Source organism: Carassius gibelio, chromosome A15, assembly GCF_023724105.1.
Source record: "Carassius gibelio isolate Cgi1373 ecotype wild population from Czech Republic chromosome A15, carGib1.2-hapl.c, whole genome shotgun sequence".
Lineage (NCBI taxonomy): Eukaryota > Metazoa > Chordata > Actinopteri > Cypriniformes > Cyprinidae > Carassius > Carassius gibelio.
In genome coordinates, this window is record NC_068385.1 from 8,707,578 (window position 1) to 8,732,729 (window position 25,152).

Here is a 25,152-nt window from a genome sequence, read left to right on the forward strand (position 1 = left end):
CTGTAGCTTTGTATGTTACAATACAATAAGTTATTCAAAAATAAATCAGCAGTGCAAAATAAATGCACACTATATATTTCTACAAAAAAAAAATTTCATTTTTTATGTGACTGTCTTTTTACTGTCAGTGAGAAAGTGTTAAAAAATAACTATTAAAATGAAATCACTGCACAAAATATAAAAAAATTTGTACAAAATATTATTTTAAGTATTTGATACTGTAGATTTGTATTGCTGCAGCATACAAGAAATTTTTCAAAAATAAGTCAAAATAATAATGCAAATTATACAAAAAAATAAAAATGTAATAACACCAGTAATGTAAAATAAAGTGCATAAAATATTATATACAAAATATATTCTTTAGATTATTTTTTTGTTCAGCTGTAGCTTTGTATTTCTGCAACATATAAAGAAAAAAAAACATAAATAATATTTACAAAATATAAGTGTTTGAAAACTGTTCAAAAATAATAATGCAAAATAAAAATGTACAATTAAAATAAAATCAGCAGTGCAAAATAAAATGCAAAAAATATATTTAAGTGAAAATAAAAAGTTAATATCAGCAGCCCATAATAAAGTTTTCAAACTGTTTAAAGCTGTTAAACTGATGGGTTATGGCTGTCTGTGTGTGTCTGTGTGTGTCTGTGTGTGTCTGTGTGTGTCTGTGTGTGTCTGTGTGTGTCTCTGTGTGTGTGTGTGTGTGTGTGTGTGTGTGTGTGTGTGTGCAGGCTGTAGATGTGGTGGGTCAGGCCGGGAAGCCCAAAGCCATCACAGGTTTCCAGACTCACACCACACCAGTGCTGCTGGCTCACGGTGAGAGAGCAGAGCTGGCCACAGAGGAGTACATCCCCGTCACACACATCCTGGAGGGCTTCGTCATCCTGCGCAAAAACCCCAGCTACGACGCTTAGCAGGGACTGTATTATAAACACTCGTCCGTCTCTTCAGTACAACTGTGACGTGCCTCCTCTCCTCATTTTGTAATTAGTGTGTGAGATTATCATAAAGTTTTGTTTGTTTTTGTTACTTGTTCTGTGAAAGGTTGAGATACAAAAAAATAAAATAATTGTTCGAAACAGTGAAGTTTGCTTGGTTTGCAGTAATAAGGCAGATTTCTTTAAATATTATCCTTTTAGATTACTGATATCTGCTCACGTTAACTTCAGCACCAAAGTAGACAGAGTGAGCTCATTAATATTCATGAGCACGTATTTTGCATATAATGCATCGGGAACATTGCGGTGAAATCACACTTCTAATGAAAAAAACAACAACTATGATTTATGATATTATTGTGAAGGAACAACACATTTTAGTAATAATATTTGAAATAAAATACACATTCTAAGATTAAATGTTTTGAAATTTTTTTATATGTGTCAAACTAGCTTTGTATTGCTGACGTAGTAGGCGTACAATGAGAAATTGTAAAAAAAAATGTAATGGTTAAAATAAGTGGTTTTAAAAAACATTATGAAATATATTTATTCAAAATGTATTAATTTTTATAAAAAAAAATAGCTTTGTATTTTCACATGAAAAATACTAAACAATTTTCTCAAGTCATCATAAAATAAACTTGATTTCCTATAAATCCTTTTAATAATAAATAATATTTAAAGTAAATATATTTATTTTGTTATATTTAAAATACTCTTTCTGTTACTTGATTAATAAAAAAGATCAAATAATGCAAAATATGTATTTTCCATTTGAATTTTATTTTTAATGTGTGCCAATTAATAAGAAATTGTTCAGAATTGAGTCAAAATTGTAGTTTTAACAATTAAAATATCAGTGGCGAAGTTAACAAAATATCATATCAAAAGTATACAAAATTAAGTTATATAAAATTGTTTCACAAAACACAAATAATGTTAACAGTCAAAATAAGTAGTTTAGAATAAAATGGACAAAATACAATGTATATTCAAAATGAATATATATAGTGGCAAAAAAAAAATATTTTCACATTAGAAGTTGAATAAAAATACTAAAACTATTTTTACAGATGTTGTCATAAAGTAAAAAAATTAGGAAAAGGATAATAAAGCAAGATTTAAAGTAGTTGAACGAATGAGCAAAAGTTCGCTAAAGTTGGTCACCAGGTGGTGCTGTAAGAGAAGGCCACGCCTCTGTGAGCCTCGACCAATCAGAATTTATGAATTCTCAATATTAATGATGCTATGATGACGTTGCTCGCTGACATTTCAGCTGAATTCCAAGGCGAAAGCTGTGTTCACGAATATTAATTAGCTTAACTTGTTTCACAACAGATAATTAATTATTCATGAGTCACGCTCCGCCCTCACGCTGCGGCCGCTGTCACGTGGTCGGGATTCCCTAATGTCATCGGTCCCGGAAGTTCCTGAGTCGCCGGTTTCCGCTGGAAAACGTTCCGTCCGGTTAAGACGGGTGGTCTGTACCTTTTTCTCTATTTTTTCGGCCCGGTGTCATTCAACCGGACCTGTACCGGAGCTGTACGATAAACTTCTGTCCGGTAAGAAACGTGTGTGTGTGTGTAAGATTTATTGAAACCACCAGATCAATACATTGTAATAATCATAATTATTTTAATTAGTCAGCATCAGTTTATTTGCTTTAGTCAGCTCTCTGTTATAGATGTGGTTTCACAGCATTGAGATGATATTATATTTTTTAATTAATATTCGAGACCAGTTGGACTTTAAAATTATAATTTTAGTTAAAGTTTTGGTCACTTAATTTTATTTTTGTCATTTCTATTTTATTATTATACATTTTTATGTATTTAGTTTTTTTTTTTTTTTTTTTTTTTGTAAATTAAGTTAAATGTAGTGGAAGTTACATCAGCTGTGCAAAATAAAATGTACAAAAACTTTATATTTATTCAAAATATAATTTGTTTTAATTTAATTTAGTGTTTTAGTTTGTAGCTTTGTTCATGATCATTTTTAATGTTAGTTGAGCTTTTTTATAGTTTTTTTTTTTTTACATTTTTATTTATTTGTCAATGTCTAAAATTGTATTGTATTTTATTTTAGTTTTAATTATTGTAGTAAATTAAGTTACACTTAACGGATTAATTGTATCAGTGCAAAATAAAATGCACAAAATGTAACTTTTATTTTATTTGTCTTATTGTTTTGTTTTTGTCATCTTTATTTATATTTAAATGTGTTTAGTTTTTATTCCATTTATTTCAGTTTTAGATATTTTAGTAAATTGTTAAAAGTTTTTCAGTTTTAGATTTTAGTTAATGAAAATGAGAAAGGTCGCCTTAGCAGCTAGCTGAAATAAAATACATTTATTTTTCATTTATTTATTTTCATAATAGTAGAAATGTTATAATTTTTATATTTTGACTTTTGTCATTTCCGTTGTCAGTGTTTTTAATGTCTAAATCACACACATTCGTGTCAAAGGTGTTTGAGCTCCGCCCCTAATTATTCATGATTGCTCGAAGTCGCGTAATTATTCATGAGATGACTCCACATCTGCCGCGTTCGTCTGTTAATGTGATATGTTTATTTATGTTTCTGGTTAATTAATGTTAAATTAATCCGCTGTTGGATCACGATGACGTGTGCCGGGGACAGGCACGTGCACAGGTAGGGCTCAACCTGTGCAGAGCACATGCCCTTTTTGCCCTTACACTCCGAAGTGCCCTTTTTTTGGTGGTGTTTTTTTTTTTTTTTTTTTTTTTTAATCAATGCTATCGGTCACCCTTTACGTCTGTCTGTCTGTTTTCCCAAATGAAAGTTCTTAAAACGAGCTTGTGTAAATCTTATTGGATCCTCAAGCTGTCAGTAAGCTGATAACTCCGCCCCCTCTATATTCATTGAATCAACTGAAGTTTCACAGCAGCCGCACAGTAGACAACAGCTGAGCTGAACAAAGTTTTGCGAAGGGTAAATAAATATCTTGTTGTTTGAATAAGTACTACTAAACACTGTCTGTAAAGGCTAATGTTTTATTTATTTGATGTCTGACTGACTCACTGACTCAGACATGTGGGACGTCGCCTGAGAGAGAGGGCTAGCATTTGCCATCTAGTCATAGCCAATACATAGCCAACACAGCCTGTGCATACAGTTGCATTTCATCTTTTATAAAATGCTAATTCGGCCAAATGCATTTTACCACAGGAAAAACTGAGCGCTCCGTCTATATAGCTAAAAAAACTAGTTTGTAACCTAGATGAAAATGTAATGTGATGCCCGCAGCGGCAGGCGCCGTCGCCGTTTTAATGACGGACAGAAAAAAAAAATCACATTTGCACACATTCGCTGGTCAAAAACGATATATTGATAAGTAATACAACAACATATAATTTGTTTTTACCATCGGAAAATCATAACAGGTGCGCCCCCCGCTGTTTCGTACTGGAACTTACACAAAGCGCAAGTGATCCTCTTCACCTAGATAACATATTTCTAAGAAATGTCTTCTTTGATTTATGATTGCTGATACACTTAATTTATTAACATTTAGGCTAATCATGTTATGGTATACTCTCTGTATACTCTACAGTAATGTAGTAGTAACTAAAAAAAAAAAAATTACAGAAGATCACTGAAATCTTTATATTTTATCATACAGAATGTAATTCATGATTCATTCCAAGGCTTCATTTATTTGATCCAAAATACAGCAAAATCAGTAATATTGTGTAATATTTTTACAATTTTAAATAACTGTTTTCTATTTGAATATTTTAAAATGTAATTTATTTTTGTGATCAAAGCTGAATTTTCAGGATCATTACATCAGTACTCTTCAGTGTCACGTGATCCTTCAGAAATGCTTTTCACTGCAACTGTAGTTTTCACACTATTTTTATTTATTTTTTCATTGCTGGCTTATTTTAGGGAAAGTGTAGTGAATAAGAGACCTTCAAGAGACCAACATCCCTGGTCCACCACAGTATAACATTTTTGCCAGATACATGGCTCACAGAAGGTTGCTGTTGTATTAGGTTTAAAGAAGCCCTTAAAACCCTGTTTATCTATATTATCTAATTATCTAATATTATTATTATGGTTGTTATTAATCGTGAATAAATCTAAAGCTTTTGAGACTATTATTTTGTGTTATTGATGTTGTCATGAAGATGTGACCATTTCTTCCTTTTATGCAGGATTACTAAATAATCTTGATATAAAAAGGGGGGGGGGGGGGGGGTGCCCTTTTTCAGTTTCAGCACATGCCCCTCAAAAGGTCTGTGCACGGCCCTGGCCGGGGAGCGTGCCCTCACCTGCGCCTGCGCGCGTGACCAACGTGCTTTGGTTCCCGGCGGGCGCGCACGCGCGGGCGAACATGGCAATGCTCTGCACGTCTCGCGTCACCGGTGATTGAAGCGCATCGAGAGACAGAAAACGAGAAACGGTAAAGAGCCGCGTTGTGTTTCTTGTGTCAGATTAGCAATTTAATATAAATGCGTGCACGAGTGTTTGCGTGCGTGCTCGTGCGCGTGAATGCGTAGCTGATGTTTGAAGCGGGAGCGCGCTGGACGCAGTGGAGTTCCTCGATCAGAAGTGATCAATACTGCAGAGACGCGCGTGACCGCTGCATCGTGAACTGTGTCTATTTGAGACCGTGCTGCATGTCATTAATATGAGAGATATAACTATGTTTTTTAGTAATGCATTATAGTATTTAAAAGTACCATGTAATTACAATGGTACAGTACATGAATGGTCTTTACCATGGTACCGCAAAAAAAATATTGTAATTCTTGGGATAATACCATAGACTGTATAAAAATGAATGTGTGTGTGTGCGTGGGCTACATTTATTTGAGCAGAAATACAGAGGGGAAAAACAGTAAAATTGTAAAATATTATTAGAATATAAAACACCTTTTATCTGTGTGAATCTGTGTTAAAGTGTAATGTATTTCTGTGATGCTCCGCTGTATTTTCAGCATCATTCCTCCAGTCTTCAGTGTCACATGATCTTCAGAAATCAGAATAATATGATGATTTATTACAGTTTTGCTGCATTTATATATATATATATATATAATGTTTGTGTGTGTTTTTAGTTTTTAAAACCTTTTGTATGAACCATAAAAGTCTGATGTTGTCAAATATGATACTCAACAACAACAACAAAAAATACATTTTCACTGTTTATTTTAGTCTAAACCTTTTCCAAAAAAAAAATGAAATAAAATTTTTGATGATTAATATAAACAAAATGACACATTTGAACTTTAACAAATGCTGTCTGATGATCTAGCATGACTCAGATCTTCTGACATGTGCATTAATCGTTTACACTCAGTAATTAAGTCTCATGAGTCATGTGTGTCTCTCTCTGGTTCAGGTTTTGTCAGAAAGTGCTGCGTCTCGATGCAGACGCTCCGGGTGAAATGAATAAGGCTCCTCAGCCTCTGTCTGGACCCCCTCCGCCCGGCTCCCCTCGCCCTCCCCGGGTCTGTCCCAGGTAACTCGCATCACGCTTTCACACAGTTATTTTCATTTTCTATACATAAGTTGCTGTCTGTTTTCCTGACACATTTAGTTTAGTTTAATGACAGACTTCAGTACAGAAGCCAGCTCTGGGTCACTCGTGTGTGTCTCTTCAGCCCAGTTTTGCTCCTTCTCCTCTTCCTCCGGTTGTGTTCAGCTCCTCTCCACCGCAGATGAACCCCGCAGCACAACCCCGACAGGTACAGCACCCCAAACACGCATCACTTCCTGTTGGGTTACTGGCCCCTTCATCTCCTCCATAGGCATTTCAGGATTTCCCATAAAGAGCCAAACCAGCCAGCTTATGTCACATTTAATAATGATATAAAACAATAAGGTATCCCATAATGCACAGAATCTGTGAGCTAAAATATTTACTTGAAGTCTCCCTGAGGTTTGTATAAGAACTCAAAATAAAATACTATTAAACTATTGTATTTGTTCATTTGTTCAAAAATATTTAAATAATTAAAAAAAGATAATAAAATAAAATAATTTCAGACAATAAAATAAGTAAAATTAAATGATTATAAAGGAAAGATGAAAAATATACATTTAAATAAAGGATACAAAAAGTATGATAATAAACTGAAACAATTAAAAAAGAAAAACCAATTATTAAAAAGAAAAATGTAACTAAGGAGAATTAAGATAATAAAATAAATAACATTAAATGAAGAAATTAAGTAAATTTAAAGATAGAAAAAATAATAAAATTAATTATTAAAATAATACAAAATAATATTTTAATAATTTAAAAAAAGAATGAAAACCAAGGAAATGATCGAATAAAATAAAATATTTAAGAAGACAGAAAAATAATAAAAAAAGAAAACTGAAATAAATAGTGAGATTTAAAAAAATAAGACTAATTAAAAAATAAATGGTATTGTTATGGTGAAAAAATACAATAATTAAAAAATAAATTATATTGTTACATTTAAATAGTTAAAAAAGAATGAAAACTTAAAGAAATAAAATAAATTATATTGTTAAATAATTACAAAAAAGAAAAGTACCTTTTAAATAGTTAAAAAATAAAAATAAAGAAAAGTATGATAGTTAATAAAATTAAATAATAATAAAAAAAAACATTAAAAGAGAAAGAACAAAAATCTGTAATTATAGAGTATATTTCCAGCTCTTGTGTTGTCTCTGGGTTTGCATGCTGCTCTGTTCCTCCGGCTGGTAACACACACTCTTCATCTCTCTCTCTCGCTCCTCATTTTTTGATTTTGAAGGATATCATATTTTAGTTGATGTTGATATCTATATTCCTAAATAAAAAGTTGAGTGTCTGTGTTTTTCTCTCTATTCAGCCCTATTTTCCCCCTCAACCCGCTTTACCTGCTAATTCTGGGCGTATCCCGTCAAGCTCCGCCCCTCAGCCCATCCCCCCTCCGCTTGGAGCCCGCCCCCCTCATGTGTTCCAGACAGGCCCCTCCCAGATGATGATGATTCCCCAGCAACCAATCAGCTTCCCCAATTCACAACGCTCAGCTTACTATATATCTGGCCAGGTAAGAGCAGAAATATCTCTATTATTAATTAAATATAAGGGTTTTTTTCTTCTAATATTTTTCTGTTATTTATGTGTTGCATAACGAATCCCATCGTTATCCTTCAAGCCAATAGAATGCAGCTAATTACAGTTAGTTATGTTAGGAAGAAATATAATAAAGTATGTTTTTATGTAATTTTTATCATTGTTATTGATTATAATATTGATTATATTATATATGAACTTGTGAAAATTTAAATAAAATAAAGGTTTACTGAAATAAAATAAAAACTTCTATTTCAGCTAGTTGCCAAGGATTTTTTTCATTATTTTATTAAGTAAAATAGCTAAAACTAAATTAATTTAAATTTAAAACTAAAACTGAAATACAAATGACAAAAACCAAAACAAAATTTAAATAAAAAATAATTGTTATAAACCTTATTTAATACTGAAAGTAAATCAGTGATACTAAAATAATAGTTATAGTTTTTATTTTTTATTTTAATATATTGTAATATATTCTAATTTTCATATTTCTCTTTTTAAAGTTTTTTGTTGTTGTTTTTTTTGTCTTATTTTTTCATTTTTATACGCTTTTATAGTTTATTTATAGTAGTATATTTGATAGTTTTAGTTATTTTTGTGTAAAAATTTAAACTGAATGAAAAATGCTTGCTTATAATAAGTTTAAAGGGGTCATATGATGCTTTTTAAAGCTCATTATTTTGTGTATTTGGTGTAACAGAATATGTTGACATGCTTTAATGTTCATAAAATACTGTACATTGTTGTAGGCTCTCTATGCCCCGCCTCTCCTCTCCTAAAGACAGTTAATAATGTCATTAGTTTTACCATCAGTTAAAGCTGAAAGAGGAACAGAGTCGTGACAGAAACAGTGATGAACACACACTCACTCTCTCTCTCTTGTGTTTTGATGAGTCTCTCTCTCTCTCTCTCTCTCTCTCTCTCTCGTTCACTCTCTCTCTCACACTCTCTCAATTCAATTCAATTCAATTCATATTGCTTTAGTGGCATGACATACAAAGGTACATATTGCCAAAGCATTGTACATGGCAGAATAGAAACAAACAAAACAAAAATACATATATATATCCATGAGAAAAAATAAAATAAAATAAAATCTCTCTCTCTTTCGCTCTTGCACTCTCTCTCTCACTCTCAAACTGTCTCACTCTCTTTCGCGCTCACTGTCTCACTTGCTCTCTCTCTCACTGTCTCTCTCTCTCTCTCTCTCTCTCTCACTGTCTCACTCTCTCTCACTCTCTCACTGTCGCACTCACACTCTCTCACTCGCTCTCACTCTCTCTCGCTCTCTCACTGTCTCACTCTCTCTCACTCTCTCACTGTCGCACTCACACTCTCTCACTCGCTCTCACTCTCTCTCGCTCTCTCACTGTCTCACTCTCTTTGCTCTCACTGTCTCTCTCACTCTCTCTCTCTCTCACTGTCTCTCTCTCACGCTCTCTCTCTCTCACTGTCTCACTCTCTTTGCTCTCACTGTCTCTCTCACTCTCTCTCTCTCTCACTGTCTCACTCTCTGTCTCTCTCTCTCACCCTCACTCGCTCTTGCTCTGTCTCTCTCTCTCTCTCTCGCTCTCACTCACTCACACACTCACTCTCTCACTCTCTCACTCTCTCTCTCTCTCTCAGTACCGTCCCTCATACGTGACCCCTCAGCAGTATCAGGTGGCCGGTTCTCCTGGTTTCTATCCCGGCACAAGCCCGGCTGATTACGGTACGTATAGAGACAGGAAGCAGTAAATCCATGTGTGTGTGTGTGTGTGTGTGTGTGTGTGTGTATCTACCCAAAAGTGAGCACAACCTGACAAAATGTGTTAGAGGATGCCCAGTATTCCGAAACCGTAATGGTTATGACATCTCATTAACATAAGACCGCCCACATTTCTGCATCACTCACTTATTCAGTAGTTAAAGCTCATTTAAATATGGAAGTGTTAAAGGGACAGTAACGTGTGAGCTGATGAGTCTGCTTAGGAGCCGATGGTTATTTTTGTCAGCTGAGTGATTTCTACCACCGACCCCCTTGCTTTCAGTGGATCAGCTCGCTGGCTCGCTCTCACGCACACACTGCAGGTCAGTTTGAGTTCAGCACAGACTCCGAGAGGTTAACGTGTCGAGGCAGACGCTCAGAGAGGGCATCATGGGCAACAGAGCGTCCGGCAGAAGCTCTTCGGGGGGTACGTGACTGATATTTCTCTCCTTCACCAGTGCCTCTGTCTCTGTCTCGGGCTTTGACTATATTTAGTCTCGGGTCAACAGCACTCCCTCAGTAATGTGAGTTGGGTTGGCTTGACAGATATAGAGTGACTAGAGGAAAAAACAACCAATTAGAGCTGTTAAAAGCGGACATATGACCAGGTAAGAGGAGTTTGAGGGAGTTTCTCAACATTTTGTTTTAGTAAAGTACTGCTTTTGACATTTTAATGTTGCAAACTGAAAGAAAATACAGTGGCAGAATTTTAAAGTACATGACATTACTTACGTGAAAGTAAATTAAAATAATAATTTGTAATGCATAATAAAATACAATAGATTAAAAGGGAATAAATATGCACAATAAATAAAAAAACATTTTTGTCTTGCAGACACCAACAGAATTCTTTCAGACAATTTAAAAGTTACATGACAGTAATGTTAATTAAATAATAATCAATAATATAACATGCAATAGATTAAAATAGAATAAATGTGCACAATAATTAAAATAAAAAACCTAATAAATGTAAATAAAGTACTACTTTCAACTTTTTATAGTAGTAATATGATAGTCATGTTAAAAAAACTATGATATATCATAAAATACATTAGATTAAAATTTAATAAATATGCACAATAGAAAAAAAGTTTTGTCTTGCATACACAGTAATGTTTACAAAATAATAATAAATAATAATAGATTAAAATGTAACAAATGTGCCCAGTAAATAAAATAAAAAATCGAATTAATTTAAAAATATATAAGTATTTTTTATATTCTATTGTAGGATTTATTAATGTTTAAAAAAAATTTTTTTTTTGATTTGCCAAACAAATCAAGTTTTAACTTAACTAATGCACACAAGGCCAACAGTATAAAGTAATTAATTCGTTTTATTATGTATTTTATATACTTAATTTTAATTATTTTAATTATTCCTTTTTAGCATTTTTTTATTGTTTCTGTATTAGTACTTTTAGTATTTCAACTTAATTTATGTGTTAGTTGCCAAGACAACATTTTTTATTTTAGTTTTTAATCTTTTGTAAATTGTTTATTCAGCTTTAAAAACAATTTTGAATAGCTTTAGCTTTAAGGTTTTAATGAACAAAAGCAACACTAGTAACCACTCAAGCTCTATAAAGGACAAAAACCTCTGAAATACAGCTCAGATTAAACATCACGAGGAGTTAATAAAAGTCAACATAAGCAGCGATTATTGACTTACATTTTGACATTCGTTACCCTAAGCATCATATGTCTTTAGAAGAACTGCAATGAATGCAGTGTTTCTGCATTTAACAGCATTGGATTTTGAATGACAAGAAAGTAAGATATATTCCCAGAGTCTAAAATTTTTGCTTGAACTGTCAATTTAAGGGCATTAAAACGGCTGTGGACTGCGTTTTGCCGATATTATCGGCCGATATGAGCCTGTCGCCGATATATCGGTATCGGTGAATATGCCACAGAAATTAACCTTATTTTAAATAACATATAATGCAGATAAAATGCTTGAAAGGGTGTAATTACTCAGTCTGTCCAGCAAAGTGCGCTACATTGTTTGATACTGGCGACCTAGATGAAACGCTTTAAAGCTCAAGTCTATGGAAAACCATTGAAACTTTGAATGGCTATATCTCCATAACGGTTTGGAGAATCTGCACCAAAAAGGCATCCCTTCAGCTCGAGGAACCTTCTGTAACGCAATAGGGGTCCTCTTTTGAATGAGAATACCCCTGCGTTGATAGCCCTCTGGGTTCGGAACTTATGGGTGATTAAATTGGTTAAAAACACTTTACGCTTTCTTAATAAGTTTCGTTTGTGTGTGAAGAAAAACGAGCGCAAATCTATGAATGAATGTTCAGAAGTGAAATAAACTTCAACAGAATACAGTTTAAAAGGAATTTAATTTAAAGATAAATTAACTTAAACTTTACTGTTCAGTGCACAGATGTTAGACTAATTTTGGATAATAATGTTTACTGTTAAATGCACTTTCTTCCATAACATATCTCTGTCACGTCATTATAAGTGTTTGATCACCACATTTGAGTGATTATTGCAAGAACAAAAAATATATTTATGTATATATCCTGTTTATGTATATACTGTATTCTGTATATAGTATCGTGGACACACGTATGGTAAAGTGTCCAAACTTTTGACTTGTACTGTACTATAATATGGTTAAACAGATCGTAGTTGATCCGTGATCTGTACAGACCAAGCTCCATGGTTCGACACGCGTGTGAAAATTAATTGCAAAATGTAACCATAATAGAGTATAAGTTAATAATTTCTTCATATTAACATACGCAAGTGAATTTTAAACAATTACAGAGAGAAAACGCAAAAAGGAAACTTCATTACTAATGCACACTATATTTGATTTATACAGTAAACACTTTTCTGCATTTTAATTCTAAAAACCTTATTTTATTTGTAACTTATTGTGTTGAATTTATCTATGCTTGTGATATGTGTATGTTCTTATTTTTACTGGACGTTCTTTTGTCTCTTTAATCATGTTTAAACTTTCTTAGTTAATCTAGAAGTATTTGCCGTGGTATGACAGGAAGTGCATCGCTTTAAGTAATAAATGGAAAACATGTTAAATTGAAATATTATTATTTTCTTGCTGATCCAATCCGTGGATCAAAAACTGTAATGTGATTCGAACCGTGAGATTTGTGATCCGTTGAACAACTATAATATACACAAAGAATATCGGCCTATATATATATCGATATCGGCCTTTATTTTTTTTTAACTCTCTAATATCGGTATCGGCCCTAAAAAAAAAACCATATCGGTCGGGCTCTACTAAGAATCACTGATAGTTCAGCGGTTTCTGAGATTTAACCCCAGAGTCTTGAAAGTGTGAATCTGAATTATGATTACGGATTGATTGCACAGATTGGAGCTTGTCATTTTGAAAAGTCTGAGGCACTTGTACCATTTTTGGTTCCAGCTGGGGCGTATTACACCACCCAGCCCCAATTCACGCCCCCTGTTGCCCCGCCGACTGTCATCATGAACCACGCCCCTCAGCAGCAACAGGCCCCGCCCCCTCAACAACAGCAGCAAGCTCCGCCCAAACGGGAACGCAAGCAGGTAAAGCATCCCTCCGTTTTCTGCGTCTGAAGCTTTAGGGTTTTCTGTGGCCTTTACTCAAAATATTTCTTTATCTAATGCACATTTGTCGTGCATCTCTCACTGTTCCAGAAATTGAGCTGTCGTGGTTGTTATTTTGACTTGTTTTTATCAGCAATTTATTTCTGAATTAAGAATAATGTGCTCTAGTGAGCCTCATGGCATCTATCCAGATTAATTTGTAAATTTCATGCTGCTTTAATTGCCGCAAACTGAACAAATCAAGGCTTTAAAATGACTGGGCGATGTGCAGAATTAATTTAAGACATGGATATGCAACAAATACAGGTTTATTATGAACATCTTTCCTGTTTCTTTACCGTATGCAGTTTTTGATTCTCTTGTTTCTGTCTTATTTTCCTTTCTTTCTTTGTTTTTACTTTATTTTTTTCTTGCTTTTTTCCTTCCTTTATTTTTTCCTTTATTTATTTTTCTTATATTAATTAACATTTCTTACATTTTTCATTTTTGATTTCTTTCTTATTTTATTTTCCTTTCTACATTTAAAATCTTTCTTTAATTTGTCTTTTTTTCCTTTTTTGTTTATTTTTACTTTATCTTTCTTTTTCTTTCTTATATTTAATTTAATTTCTTTCTTTGTAATATTTATATTATGTATTTTATTTTTATTTCTATATTTAATTTCTTCCTTTTATTTACTTTGTCTTTTTTTACTTTCTCTTTTCGTTCTTTTTTATTGTATTGATCTGTCTTCCTTTTATTTTTATTATTTTTCTTTCTATATTTATTTTAATACATTTTTGTTTTCTTATTTAATTTTCTTTCTAATATTTAATTAATTGTATTTATTTCTGTCTTTTATGTAATTTGTCTTTCTTTCTTTCTTTCTTCGCCTGAATGTTTCTGCTTTACATTTTGACACAATTAGTTTTCTATGACTGTGTTTTGATGGTGGCTTTTTGTGTTTTTGATGCATTTTATTATCTTTTGGTTTGGTTTGGTTTGTCCTAGTAATGCACTGAAATATCAGCAACCAGGAATATTCGTAAAATGAAATTTAAGTTTCTACCAAAATAGTGGCAATGAGTGCCAAACTCATTGACCGATTAAATATTCATAAAATGTTTACTTAAACTGTTGTTGTCATTATGCAGTGTATGTTTGAATAAATCATGTTACTACAGCCACTATTTTTACATTTAACGGTGCAGTTTCTAGTAAAGGACTGCATTACCCATGATCCTTTGGAGAATTATCTACCAATCATAGATCTGCAGTGATGTCCACTCCCATAAACCTCTGCAATGGATGTAATCGAGAAATTGAAGCTACATTATTTCTGTACTTATAATCAGCAACTCTGAGTAGTTGAATGTTTTTGAGTGTGTGATGTGTTGAGCATGGGTTTGTGCTGTTATCAGGTTGCTTGACCGGTGGACTTTGAGTCCTCGAGTCTTGCTCTGAGCCTCAACGAGGTTTCATTTCAGAGGAATAGAAACTGAGAAAGAGGAGGGAGAAGAGAGAGAGAGAGAACTGCAACCATGATTGGGTGTAATGCATTAATTACTGTAATGTAATTATTTTGCCTTGAAATACTAAGGTAAGGGATTAATCCTTGTTTTTATGTCATTTAATTACAGTTGCCCCTGCATAAACTGCTGTATAGACTAAAACATTTAGTGGATTTAACATCAAAGTGTAACATGTGTGTTTTTAATGTTACCATATACATAAATAAAAAAACGGAATAGAAATCAAAAAGAGAATTCTAGTGTTAGAGGGTAGTTTTTAAAAAAAACAAGTAGTAAAAATAGAAATAGAATAGAGTGCGCAAGAGTAAGAGGGATATTTATCTTTCTTTTTTTATAAAAATAAAACAAGTCATAAGAATAGAAATAGAATAGAGCGTGAAGGTGTAAGAGGGTTTTTCTTTTTTTAATAAATTGGAAATAGAATAGAATTTGAAGAAATAGAATAGATTGCAAGTGGTAGATAGTCTTTTTCTTTAATAAAAATAAAACATGTCAAAAGAATAAAAATAGAATGTAAAATGTTTGTGTTGGAGGGGATTTTTTAATAAATAAAAAGAAAACAAGTAGTAAGAATATAAATATAATAGAGTGCAAGTGTTAGAGGGTCATTTTTATAATAAATGTAAAGAAAACCTGTAGTAAGAATAGAAATAGAATAGAGTGCAAGTGTTAGAAGGTGTTTTCTTTTTTCCTTTTAATAAAAATAAAACAAGTCAAAAAATAAAAATAGAATTGAAAATGCTTGTGTTAGAGGGTAATTTTTTATAATAAATAAAAAGAAAACAAGTAGTAAGAATAGAAATAGAATAGAGTGCAAGTGGTAGATGGTATTTTTCTTTAATAAAAATAAAACAAGTCAAAAGAATAAAAATAGAATAGAAAATGCTAGTTTTAGATGGTCATTTTTTATAAATAAAAAGAAAACAAGTAGTAAGAATAGAAATAGAATAGAGTGCAAGTGGTAGATTGTCTTTTTCTTTAATAAAAATAAAACAAGTCAAAAGAATAAAAATAGAATAGAAAATGCTAGTTTTAGATGGTCATTTTTTATAAATAAAAAGAAAACAAGTAGTAAGAATAGAAATAGAATAGAAATGATTGTGTTAGAGGGCCATTTATGTAATAAATGTGAAAAAATGAGTAGTAGAAATAGAGTGCAGCTGTTAGAAGGTATTTACTAATAAAAATATTACAAGTTAAAAGAATAGAAATAGAATAGAAATGCTTGTGTTAGAGAGGGTATTTTTCTTTATTATAAAAAAATAAAATGTAAAACGCAATAGAATAGAAAATGCGAGTTTTAGTATGTCATTTTATAATTAATAAAAATAAAACATAGTAAGAATAGAAATATGATAAAAAATTCTGGTGTTAGAGGGTCATTTTTATAAGAAAAAGTAAGAATAGAAATAAAATAGAGAGAGTGCAATTGTTAGAATTTTATTAATAAAAAATAAAACCAGTAGTAATAATATAAAATAGAATAGAGTGCGCAAGAGTAAGAGGGATATTTATCTTTCTTTTTTGTAAAAATAAAATGAGTCATAAGAATAGATATAGAATAGAGCGTGAAGGTGTAAGATGGTTTTTCTTTTTTCATAAATTAGAAATAGATTAGAATTTGAAGAAATAGAATAGATTGCAAGTGGTAGATAGTCTTTTTCTTTAATAAAAATAAAACATGTCAAAAGAATAAAAATAGAATGGAAAATGTTTGTGTTAGAGGTTTTTTTAATAAATAAAAAGAAAACAAGTAGTAAGAATAGAAATAGAATAGAATGGTAGTGTTAGAGGGTCATTTTTATAATAAATGTAAAGAAAACCTGGAGTAAGAATAGAAATAGAATAGAGTGCAAGTGTTAATTAATAAAAAGAAAACGTAGTAAGAATAGAAATATGATAAAAAATTCTGGTGTTAGAGGGTCATTTTTATAAGAAAAAGTAAGAATAGAAATTCAATAGAGAGAGTGCAATTGTTAGAATTTTATTAATAAAAAATAAAACCAGTAAAAAAATAGATATAGAAAATGCTAGTGTTAGAGGTTCAGTTTTATAATAAATAAATAGAAAACAATTAGTAAGAATAGAAATAGATGAAAATAATTTATGCAATTTTATATTATTTATTTAAAAGAATGAAACGTGTGTTTCATGTCTGTTCTTGTATTCAAATGGTTGAGCTTGATGTGGGATTTACTGTGGAAAATAATTAGTAATTCAGTACTTTCTAAAGAGCGTAATCAGTACAGTAATCTAATTACACTGTTGCAGATGTAATTAGTAACTAGTAATTAATTAGATGTATGCGTAACTGACCCAACGCTGACCTCAACCAGGGTTATTACATAAAACTAAAACTATTAAAAACATTGTTAATTTAAATAAATCTGAAATAAAATCCAAATATTAAATGAATTACTTAATCTAAACAAAAATTATTTTACGATGAGCTTTATTTGTATTTAATAATATAAATGCTTTAGAAAAGAATTTGGTTTTATTTCTATTTTATTTTATTATTGGCTAGTAAATTAGTTAAAAATTTGTAGCAAGTCTCTTCTGCATTTATCAAAGCTGCATTTATTTGATTAAAAACACAGTAAAAGCAGTGAAATATTATTAGAATCAATAACAGCTGTTTTCTATGTGAATATCTGTTAAAGTGTAATTTATTTCTGTGATGTGCAGCTGTATTTTCAGTGTCACAAATCATTCTAATATTACTGCTCAAGAAACATTCAGATTATTATCAGTATTGAAAACGGTTTATATTTTCATGGAAACAGTGATGCGTTGTATTTTTTGTCTTAACAGATGTCTTTAGGGTTACTTGTATGTTGAATAAAAAGTCCCTAACTCTTAGTCAGTGTCTCAGTAGAGTCATTCGGTTCAGTTCTGTCGCTCCACGTGGCTCTTAGTCTCCACCCCCTCCCTCCCTCTCTCTCTGTTCGGTGTGGTGGGCGTTCCACATTCCTGTGCACTCATTTCGCAAGCCCAAACTCTCTCTCTCACTAGATTTCTCCTTCTCTCCTGTGAGAGAGAGTTTGAGGCCCACCTCGGCCCAGGCTTTGTCTGAATCTGCTGCCCACTTTAATGTGTCCGAGTTAGGCTGGGTTTAAACTCCAGCCCCAGGATGAGCCGGGCCTAGCATAACTCAACCTCTCTGTCCGAGGGGAGGAAGGTAGGGAATGTGCTGCCTCATGCATGTGTGTGTGTGTGTGTGAGTGTGTGTGTTTGTCTCAGAAAGCTAGTGAGTTGAGGTATAATTCATTGCGTTAAGTGCAGATAAGTTGGAGTAACGGTCAGTTTTGAGTTTGTACGAGGAAAGTTTCTAGGCTGCTTTTGCTCTTGTGCATTTGCTTCTTTATAAGGTGCTTGACTGTGTGTGTGTGTTTGTGTGTGTGTGTGTGTGTGTGTCAGAGACATTCGTAGCATATTTTGTCTCTCACATTACTGAGAAATGCTTCTTGGGTTAAATCACTCTCACACTGTTGTTTTTCTGTTGTTTATATCGTGACTTATTCGTGCTTTAGTCTTTTCATGTGTTGCATGTTAATGTCTCTCTCTCTCTCTCTCTCAGCCATGTTCTCATTCCTTCTCTTACGTGTGCTGAATGTTTCTGTGTAGATCAGGATCAGAGACCCTAATCAGGGAGGTCGTGACATCACAGAAGAGATCATGTTTGGAGGGTGCAGCGGCTCCTCACCTCCACAGGTGATGAACACACACCTGAACACCTCAACACTCACGTCAGTCACAATGACTTATTGGCATTTTTGCATAACTGAAAATGAATGTTTAGCTAGTCATTATTTACTCCCTCTCGCATCAGACCAAATGACTTACAATTTTTTGCATAAACTTGCAATAAACTTATTTACTCACTCTCATGTCAGTAGAATGACAATTAATTTTTGCATAAACTAAAATGCTAGTTTTGTCATAATTTACTCACTCATATCAGTCCAAATGACTTATAAATTATTTCCATTTTTGCATAAGTTAAAAAGTTTTGTCATGTACTCATAATGGTCCAAATGACTTATTTATTTATTTTTTATTTATTTTTTTGTGTGTGAACTAACAATAAACATTTTATTTGGTCACACTCATGTCAGTCCAATTTATTTATAAATAATTTCCAATTTAGCATAAGGTAAAAATGAGTGTTTTGTTTACTCACTCTCATGTTGGTTTTAATGATTTACCAATCATTTTAATTTTTGCATTAACTAAAAATGTATGTTTTGTCATGTACTCCTGTTGTTCCAAATGACTTAAGGATTTTTTATCTATTTTTTTGCATAAACTAAAATGCAAGTTTAGTCATTATTCACTCACTCTCACATCTGACCACATATATAATTTATAATTTTTGGGAAAACAAAAAAATTGTGTTTTGTCGTGTTAGTCCAAATGACTTTATTTTTTGATTATTTTGATTTAATTCGATTTTTTTTTTTTTTTGCATAAACTAACAATAAACATTTTATTTACTCTCATGTCCAAATTACTTAAAAATAATAAATTTCTGCATAAACTAAAAATGAACGTTTTGTCATAATTTCTTTTAGAGCTGTGCATTTAATCTAAATTCGATTTCACCCTTCAATGATTAAGAAAATAAAATAATAAAAATAAAATGATTATTGCGTCCCATTCCGTTTTTTTCCAGCAGTGCACTTTTGCTCCTCCATAAAAGCCCAATTTCACATGCAAACAGTAAAATCATGTAACATGACTTTCGCAAAATGGGACGTGCTTGATTGATTGAATGAAGTTTATTAGATTTTTTTCATATTTTAAAAGTGTTAAAGAGCACTAGGGCTGTTCCTCAGCATTAGAGTTCGACCGATATATCGGTTTACTGATATTTTCCCCGATATTTAAGCATTTTATCATAATCTGATATCGGTTTTATAATATCGGATTCACCAATAAACGCTGCCATCTTGTGGGTGTTTTGAGAATTGCGCGCAGGATCGCCAATGCAGTGCATCTGAGACGAGACAACAACAACAGTGTGCAGGTACATAATTTGCTGTAGTTAGTAAACGATGTTTAAGCATTTTATCATAATCGGATATCGGTTTTATAATATCGGATTCACCAATAAACGCTGCCATCTTGTGGGGGTTTTGAGAATTGTGCATAAGATCGCCAATGCAGTGCATCTGAGACGAGACGACAACAACAGCGTGCAGGTACATAATTTGCTGTAGTTGGTAAACTTTATTTAACATAAAAGCCTTTTAAGCACAAATTAAAAGCATTACATCAGTGGTTTTCGATTCCAGTCTTTGCGCCCCCCTGCTCTGCACATTTTGTACATTTGTTCTCTTATCGCTTCAGACTTTTATTCTACTTGAAAGTAAGTGCCCTGTGAAGGGGACATAACAGGATATTTCACCATGATTCTGAAGTAACGTATATGTTCCATTCAAAGTGCACTGAAGTGTGCAAGACGCAAGTTTAAATTGTATTTATTTACAGAGGTATATGATGTCCGTGTGTTGAAGACGTTTCGCAGCGCAAATCCATGAGTGAATGTTTAGAAGTGAAGCAAACTTCAACAGATTTCCCCTGCTCAGGAAGTGAGAAGCATGTCAATGGCAATAGTTCATGCACAGAGCTTACTTCTAACAAGCTGGCTATCTGAATCAGGTGTATTAAAATATGCAAAATGCAAATATGCAACGTGCAAAATATGCAGAGCTAGGGGGCATCAGGACTGGAATTGAGAACCGCTGCATTACATAAATCCCTGATAAAACTAGGCTAGTTTATGCAGCTTGGCTCTAAGAAATAGAGACCCACTCACAGAGTCATGTTAAATAATCCATCCAGTCCTGTCCCAATAAAGATGTTACTTTGCCTGAATTAATATGCAGCCTAATTGAGTGCATATTGGAAATAAAAGCACTGAATTTAATTCTCTATCTGATTTCTATGCTCATCTTTAGTTTCGTGAAGTCAAAGTCACGCAGATAATACATTAATATCGTCTCCCAATAAAGACGTAACTTTTATGAGCTAAATTATACAGCCATGAATGAGTGCATGTTAATAATCTAGGACAAAACATTATTAATAATTTTGATATAACATTCCATTTGAGAAATGCAATAAAATACGATGTTTTGTGTGTTATATTCCAATATTCCAGAGAATATTATTCAGTGAATTAACATAATACAGTAAATTATTCTAGACTCTGTAGCTATTAAACAGTTTATAAACCTAATAAAACAGTAGTTTAAAATGAAGTTGATATGACTCCTGTCCTTTATTGATTTTTTCCATTTGAAAACATTAGACATTATAAATGTTTTGCTTATCGTTAATACTATTGTTGTTGCTGTTGATGCTTTTTATAAATAAAATGTTTTTTTATTGTAATATACAGATTAAATTTAACATGAATGACTAATTTTCCACATAAAAAAAGATGATTGAAAAGAGGAAAAACCAAAGTGAAGTGTTTTGTTTTTTTCACACGCAGTGATTTATTTACTTTATGACAGTTAATAAATATCGGTTCCGCATATCGGTTATCGAGCACATAAACATGCAAATAATCGGTTCGGTTAAAAAAAAATCAATATCGGTCGATCACTACTCCAGGATGCTTTCTGTGCATGTACTCAGAGATGGAACAGAACACGAACAAGCTGCAACAAAATGTTCAAATACATGCAAAAATGTGACAAAATGCAGAGCTCAGTGATTATTCCCATAAATCCTAATTGTTATGTAATATATGAACATAAAAAGTTGAAAATGAAAATGCGTGTAACAGTGAATTGAATTCATGCAGCTCCTAAAGTGACAGCAGCCTAATATTCCTGCTGCAGACTGTGTGCTTCATATTAATCAAATATCAAAAGACAAAATAACTCACTGCTCATGACTGAAATACTTTTATAGCTTTAATAATAAACAAGGCAAGTTTAACCTGTTAACTGTCACCTGGCCCCTCGGTGGACCACCTATGTTTACTTCACTGTATTACAGACTCCTAAATAGATATTTTACCAATCTTTTTTTGTTAAAAATGATGTAGGAAAGTAATAGATTTATTTATGGCAAGAATGCACCACTAAAACCTACATCATAACAGGAATTCTGACCTTTGTCAAAACAAAAAAAACTAAGTCTTTGTTGCCTTTTTCTCTATCACACTTTAGAAATCATCAGAAATGATATATCACTTGAAAACTTAAAATCTCAAAATTCATCCTTTTTTAAAACCCATTTTTAATTCAAACATTGGATTACCATGAAAATGGTACATCAAAATCAAGTTACAAAACGTTTTCAGTCACAAATTATAAAAAATTATGGTTTGGATCATATACTTTCAAGTCTATGTTCAAAAATGTGAGTGACCGTTAACAAGTTAATTCTGAAAGTGAAGACTATTTCTGTTTTATTGTATTTAATGTTTTTATTACTGACTGTTTAATTATTCTCTATAATTTGAGGACCTGTGTTGTTGTTGTTTTTTATTTTATTTTTTACTAATATTAGTCACCCTAGTTGTTTTACATTTTATTATTTTGAAAGTCTAAATGTCTCTAAAATGAAGATGTTATAGCAACATTATTTACAGGAAATATATATTAATGACTCATTAATAAGTTAAAATTTTTGTGTAAAGCTAAAATTAATGTTTTACTTTCATGTCGGTTCAAATTACTCAAAAATACTTCATTTTTATTTTTGCGTAATAAAACACACACAGCCCAACGGTGACAATGCCACACCTGCAGTTGCCATGACAACAAGAGCAGAGTTTCCCATCCCTCCGGGCGAAAGCCCGATACCCGACGCTCCTCCAACTCCACCCCCTACCAGTCTGATGTATGATATGGTAGATGCTCCACCCCCAGCACCTGCAGATGACTCCCACACCCCGCCCACTGTGTTCGAATCACCCGCCTCTAACGGTGCTGGAGCCACACCCACTAATGTAACACTGCCTTTCCCCACCCTGGAATCACCAATAGTGCAGCCCGAAGAGCTTCAGCTGTTCAACGGAGTCCCGGTTAGCTCCGCCCACAGAGACATCAGTCCTATCGCCGAGCCAGACGTCACTAAAGAAGCACCGCCGGTAACCACCGATATCCCTGATAGGACTGTCAAAGAAATCCATCCTCAGGTTGTCACGGAGTCTCCCGTTTCAGTCGTTAAGGAAGTGCCAGCTCCTGTTGTCAAGGAACCTATTCCTCCCGTTGTCATGGTGACCCCTGTTGTTGTCGTCAAGGACACATTCGCTCCTTTTGTAATGGAAACCCCTGCTTCTGTCGTCACAGCGACTGTGCCTGTTCTTGCCAAGAAAACGCTTCAGCAGGTAACCCAGGAGACTGTTGTCAAGGAAACGCCTGTTGTCACAGCGATCCCTGTCGAAACAATGCCTGTCGTCAAGGAAACACCTTCACTCGCTGCCAAGGAAATCCCTGAACCACTTTTAAAGGAATCCACTGCCTCTTCAAAGGCAGTTTCTGAAGCCACACCCCCTCCGACAGAAGAACGAGAGGACACGCCCACCACACAGACCACTCCCTCTGAGAGTACTATGCAAGGTATGATCATTCGTGCTTTGGAAATAGTAAAAGTAGTATGCTATTATATGAATCCAGATGTTTTAAAATATAAAATAACAGTCCCAGTGTTTAAGTAACAATTATAATACTTAATTTTGAATGAACTTAAGTTAGTTTAAATTGTTACACTATAAAATTTTTCATTGCGCTTTATTTTTATTTCAATTTTAGTTGTATTAAATATTTATTATTTCAACTTGAAAATTTTAACTAATGTTTGTGTGTCATCTAATTTTAATTTAATTTCAGATTTTAATAGTTTATAGGGATCTATATTGTGTGTTGCGTAAAAATTGCGTTAAAAAAAACGTACGATTATAGTATTTTGAATTTGTTCTTTTACCCCCCTTCGTACAGCATATCATGTTTTCCCTTTTTTGTAGTTTTAGTTTACTTTTAGTGATGTCATTATACAGTCTTTTTAAATATATTTTTAGCTTTATTTTTGTTTCTGTTTTAGTTACTTTAGTTGTTCAACTTGAAATAAAATAACAAAGTTTAAGTATTTTAAGTTACATTTAATTTTTAGTTTAGTTTTATTTCAAATTTCAGCCGTTTTAATTCTAGATAACAATGACAACGAAACATTTCAAGTGTTGCCACAAGGGGAGCTATAACACACATGAAAATAAACTGCTTTTTGTTTTGTTTTTCAGTCAGTCGTACAGAGCAACAATTCCAAGAGAATCTTTGAGCAAGTTTACATCTAGCTACCTAAATGATAACATCTGGTTTAATAACATTTAAAGGAAACTCTATCGCCCCCTTGAGTTCTGGAGGTTTGATACCATCACAGTAACGCATTTTAAGTAAGATTTCATGCATTTGAAATCGCATACTCTCAGACTAAGTGTTTAATTTGCGACCCTTAATAAAACTCTGTTTTCCATGTACTATAAATGTAATCCGGATGCACTTCGTCCATTAGATGGGCACTTTAGAATCTCGCTGGAAATAGTGGGTCATGCAAGGACCTGTTGCATGCTATTTTATGAATACATTATTTTGTTTCGCCTATGTAGTAAGGGAGTACACAGCTGAAATGGTACACCAACAGTTAGTGTTTGCATAATTGCATGAGAGTCTGTTTCTGGCCTGAAGCTCTTTCCTCGCTGGAGTTTGTTTTTATATCAGGGTTACTGAATGCTTGATGTCTCTTTGATTTCATAGTGCATTTATCTTCATGCTCAAGTCCGTGTTTGTGTGTTTGCAGTTGTTTCTGTGCCAAAGAAGAAGAGAAAAATGAAAGACCTGAATAAGAAGGAAGCAGGAGATCTGCTTGATGCCTTTAAAGAGGTCTGTGAAAATTTCTTTATATTCAATTATAACAAAGTAGTTCAAGGCCCGTTCATTTACATTTTATGCAAAGTGATTTGCATTGCTGTGAGCGATGTGAATCAAAGACTAAACCATTTCTGGGCTTTAATGAAAGTGAGCTGTTGTCTTGTTTTAAAGCCCACACCACCTGAGCCAGAGGCCACACCCCCAGTGAAGGCGGAGCCAGAGAGTCCCGCCCCAGTGCCCCCGCCCCCTGCTGAAGAACTGGAGGAGACTTGGGAGGAGAAAGAAGATAAACTTGATGCTGAAAACATAAAACCAGAGAGTCCCACCCAGAGCTCACCCACCAAGCAGAAATACCAGTATAAAGAAGGTAAATCAGCATCTGAGACACTATTTTAATAATAGCACTTAC

The 25,152-nt window shown here is 33.1% G+C and overlaps 2 protein-coding genes across 18 annotated transcripts in view; both read left to right on the forward strand.

The window, feature by feature from the left end:
* The window catches only part of LOC128029094 (26S proteasome non-ATPase regulatory subunit 2-like), a 15,718-nt gene extending 14,629 nt beyond the window's left edge, over nucleotides 1–1,089 (forward strand). Inside the window, exon 21 of the mRNA XM_052616622.1 lies at nucleotides 735–1,089. Coding sequence (XP_052472582.1) covers nucleotides 735–917 — 183 coding nt within the window. The 3' untranslated portion in view covers nucleotides 918–1,089. The remainder of the gene's footprint in view (nucleotides 1–734) is intronic.
* A 1,280-nt stretch (nucleotides 1,090–2,369) lies between these two features.
* LOC128029092 (eukaryotic translation initiation factor 4 gamma 1) overlaps nucleotides 2,370–25,152 on the forward strand; it is a 69,576-nt gene continuing 46,793 nt past the window's right edge. For 4 of the 17 annotated variants that reach the window (XM_052616620.1, XM_052616618.1, XM_052616619.1 and 1 more), the window contains exons 1-8: nucleotides 6,581–6,661; nucleotides 7,781–7,981; nucleotides 9,637–9,721; nucleotides 13,179–13,321; nucleotides 18,481–18,567; nucleotides 22,598–23,438; nucleotides 24,673–24,755; nucleotides 24,915–25,110. In XM_052616620.1, the coding sequence (XP_052472580.1) occupies nucleotides 6,635–6,661; nucleotides 7,781–7,981; nucleotides 9,637–9,721; nucleotides 13,179–13,321; nucleotides 18,481–18,567; nucleotides 22,598–23,438; nucleotides 24,673–24,755; nucleotides 24,915–25,110 (1,663 nt within the window). In that variant the 5' untranslated portion in view covers nucleotides 6,581–6,634. Of the gene's footprint in view, nucleotides 2,507–6,315; nucleotides 6,436–6,513; nucleotides 6,662–7,780; nucleotides 7,982–9,636; nucleotides 9,722–10,048; nucleotides 10,185–13,178; nucleotides 13,322–14,585; nucleotides 14,922–14,942; nucleotides 18,035–18,433; nucleotides 18,568–22,597; nucleotides 23,439–24,672; nucleotides 24,756–24,914; nucleotides 25,111–25,152 lie in introns of those variants that run through there. The other 13 variants (XM_052616608.1, XM_052616607.1, XM_052616610.1 and 10 more) reach the window with 12 other exon arrangements.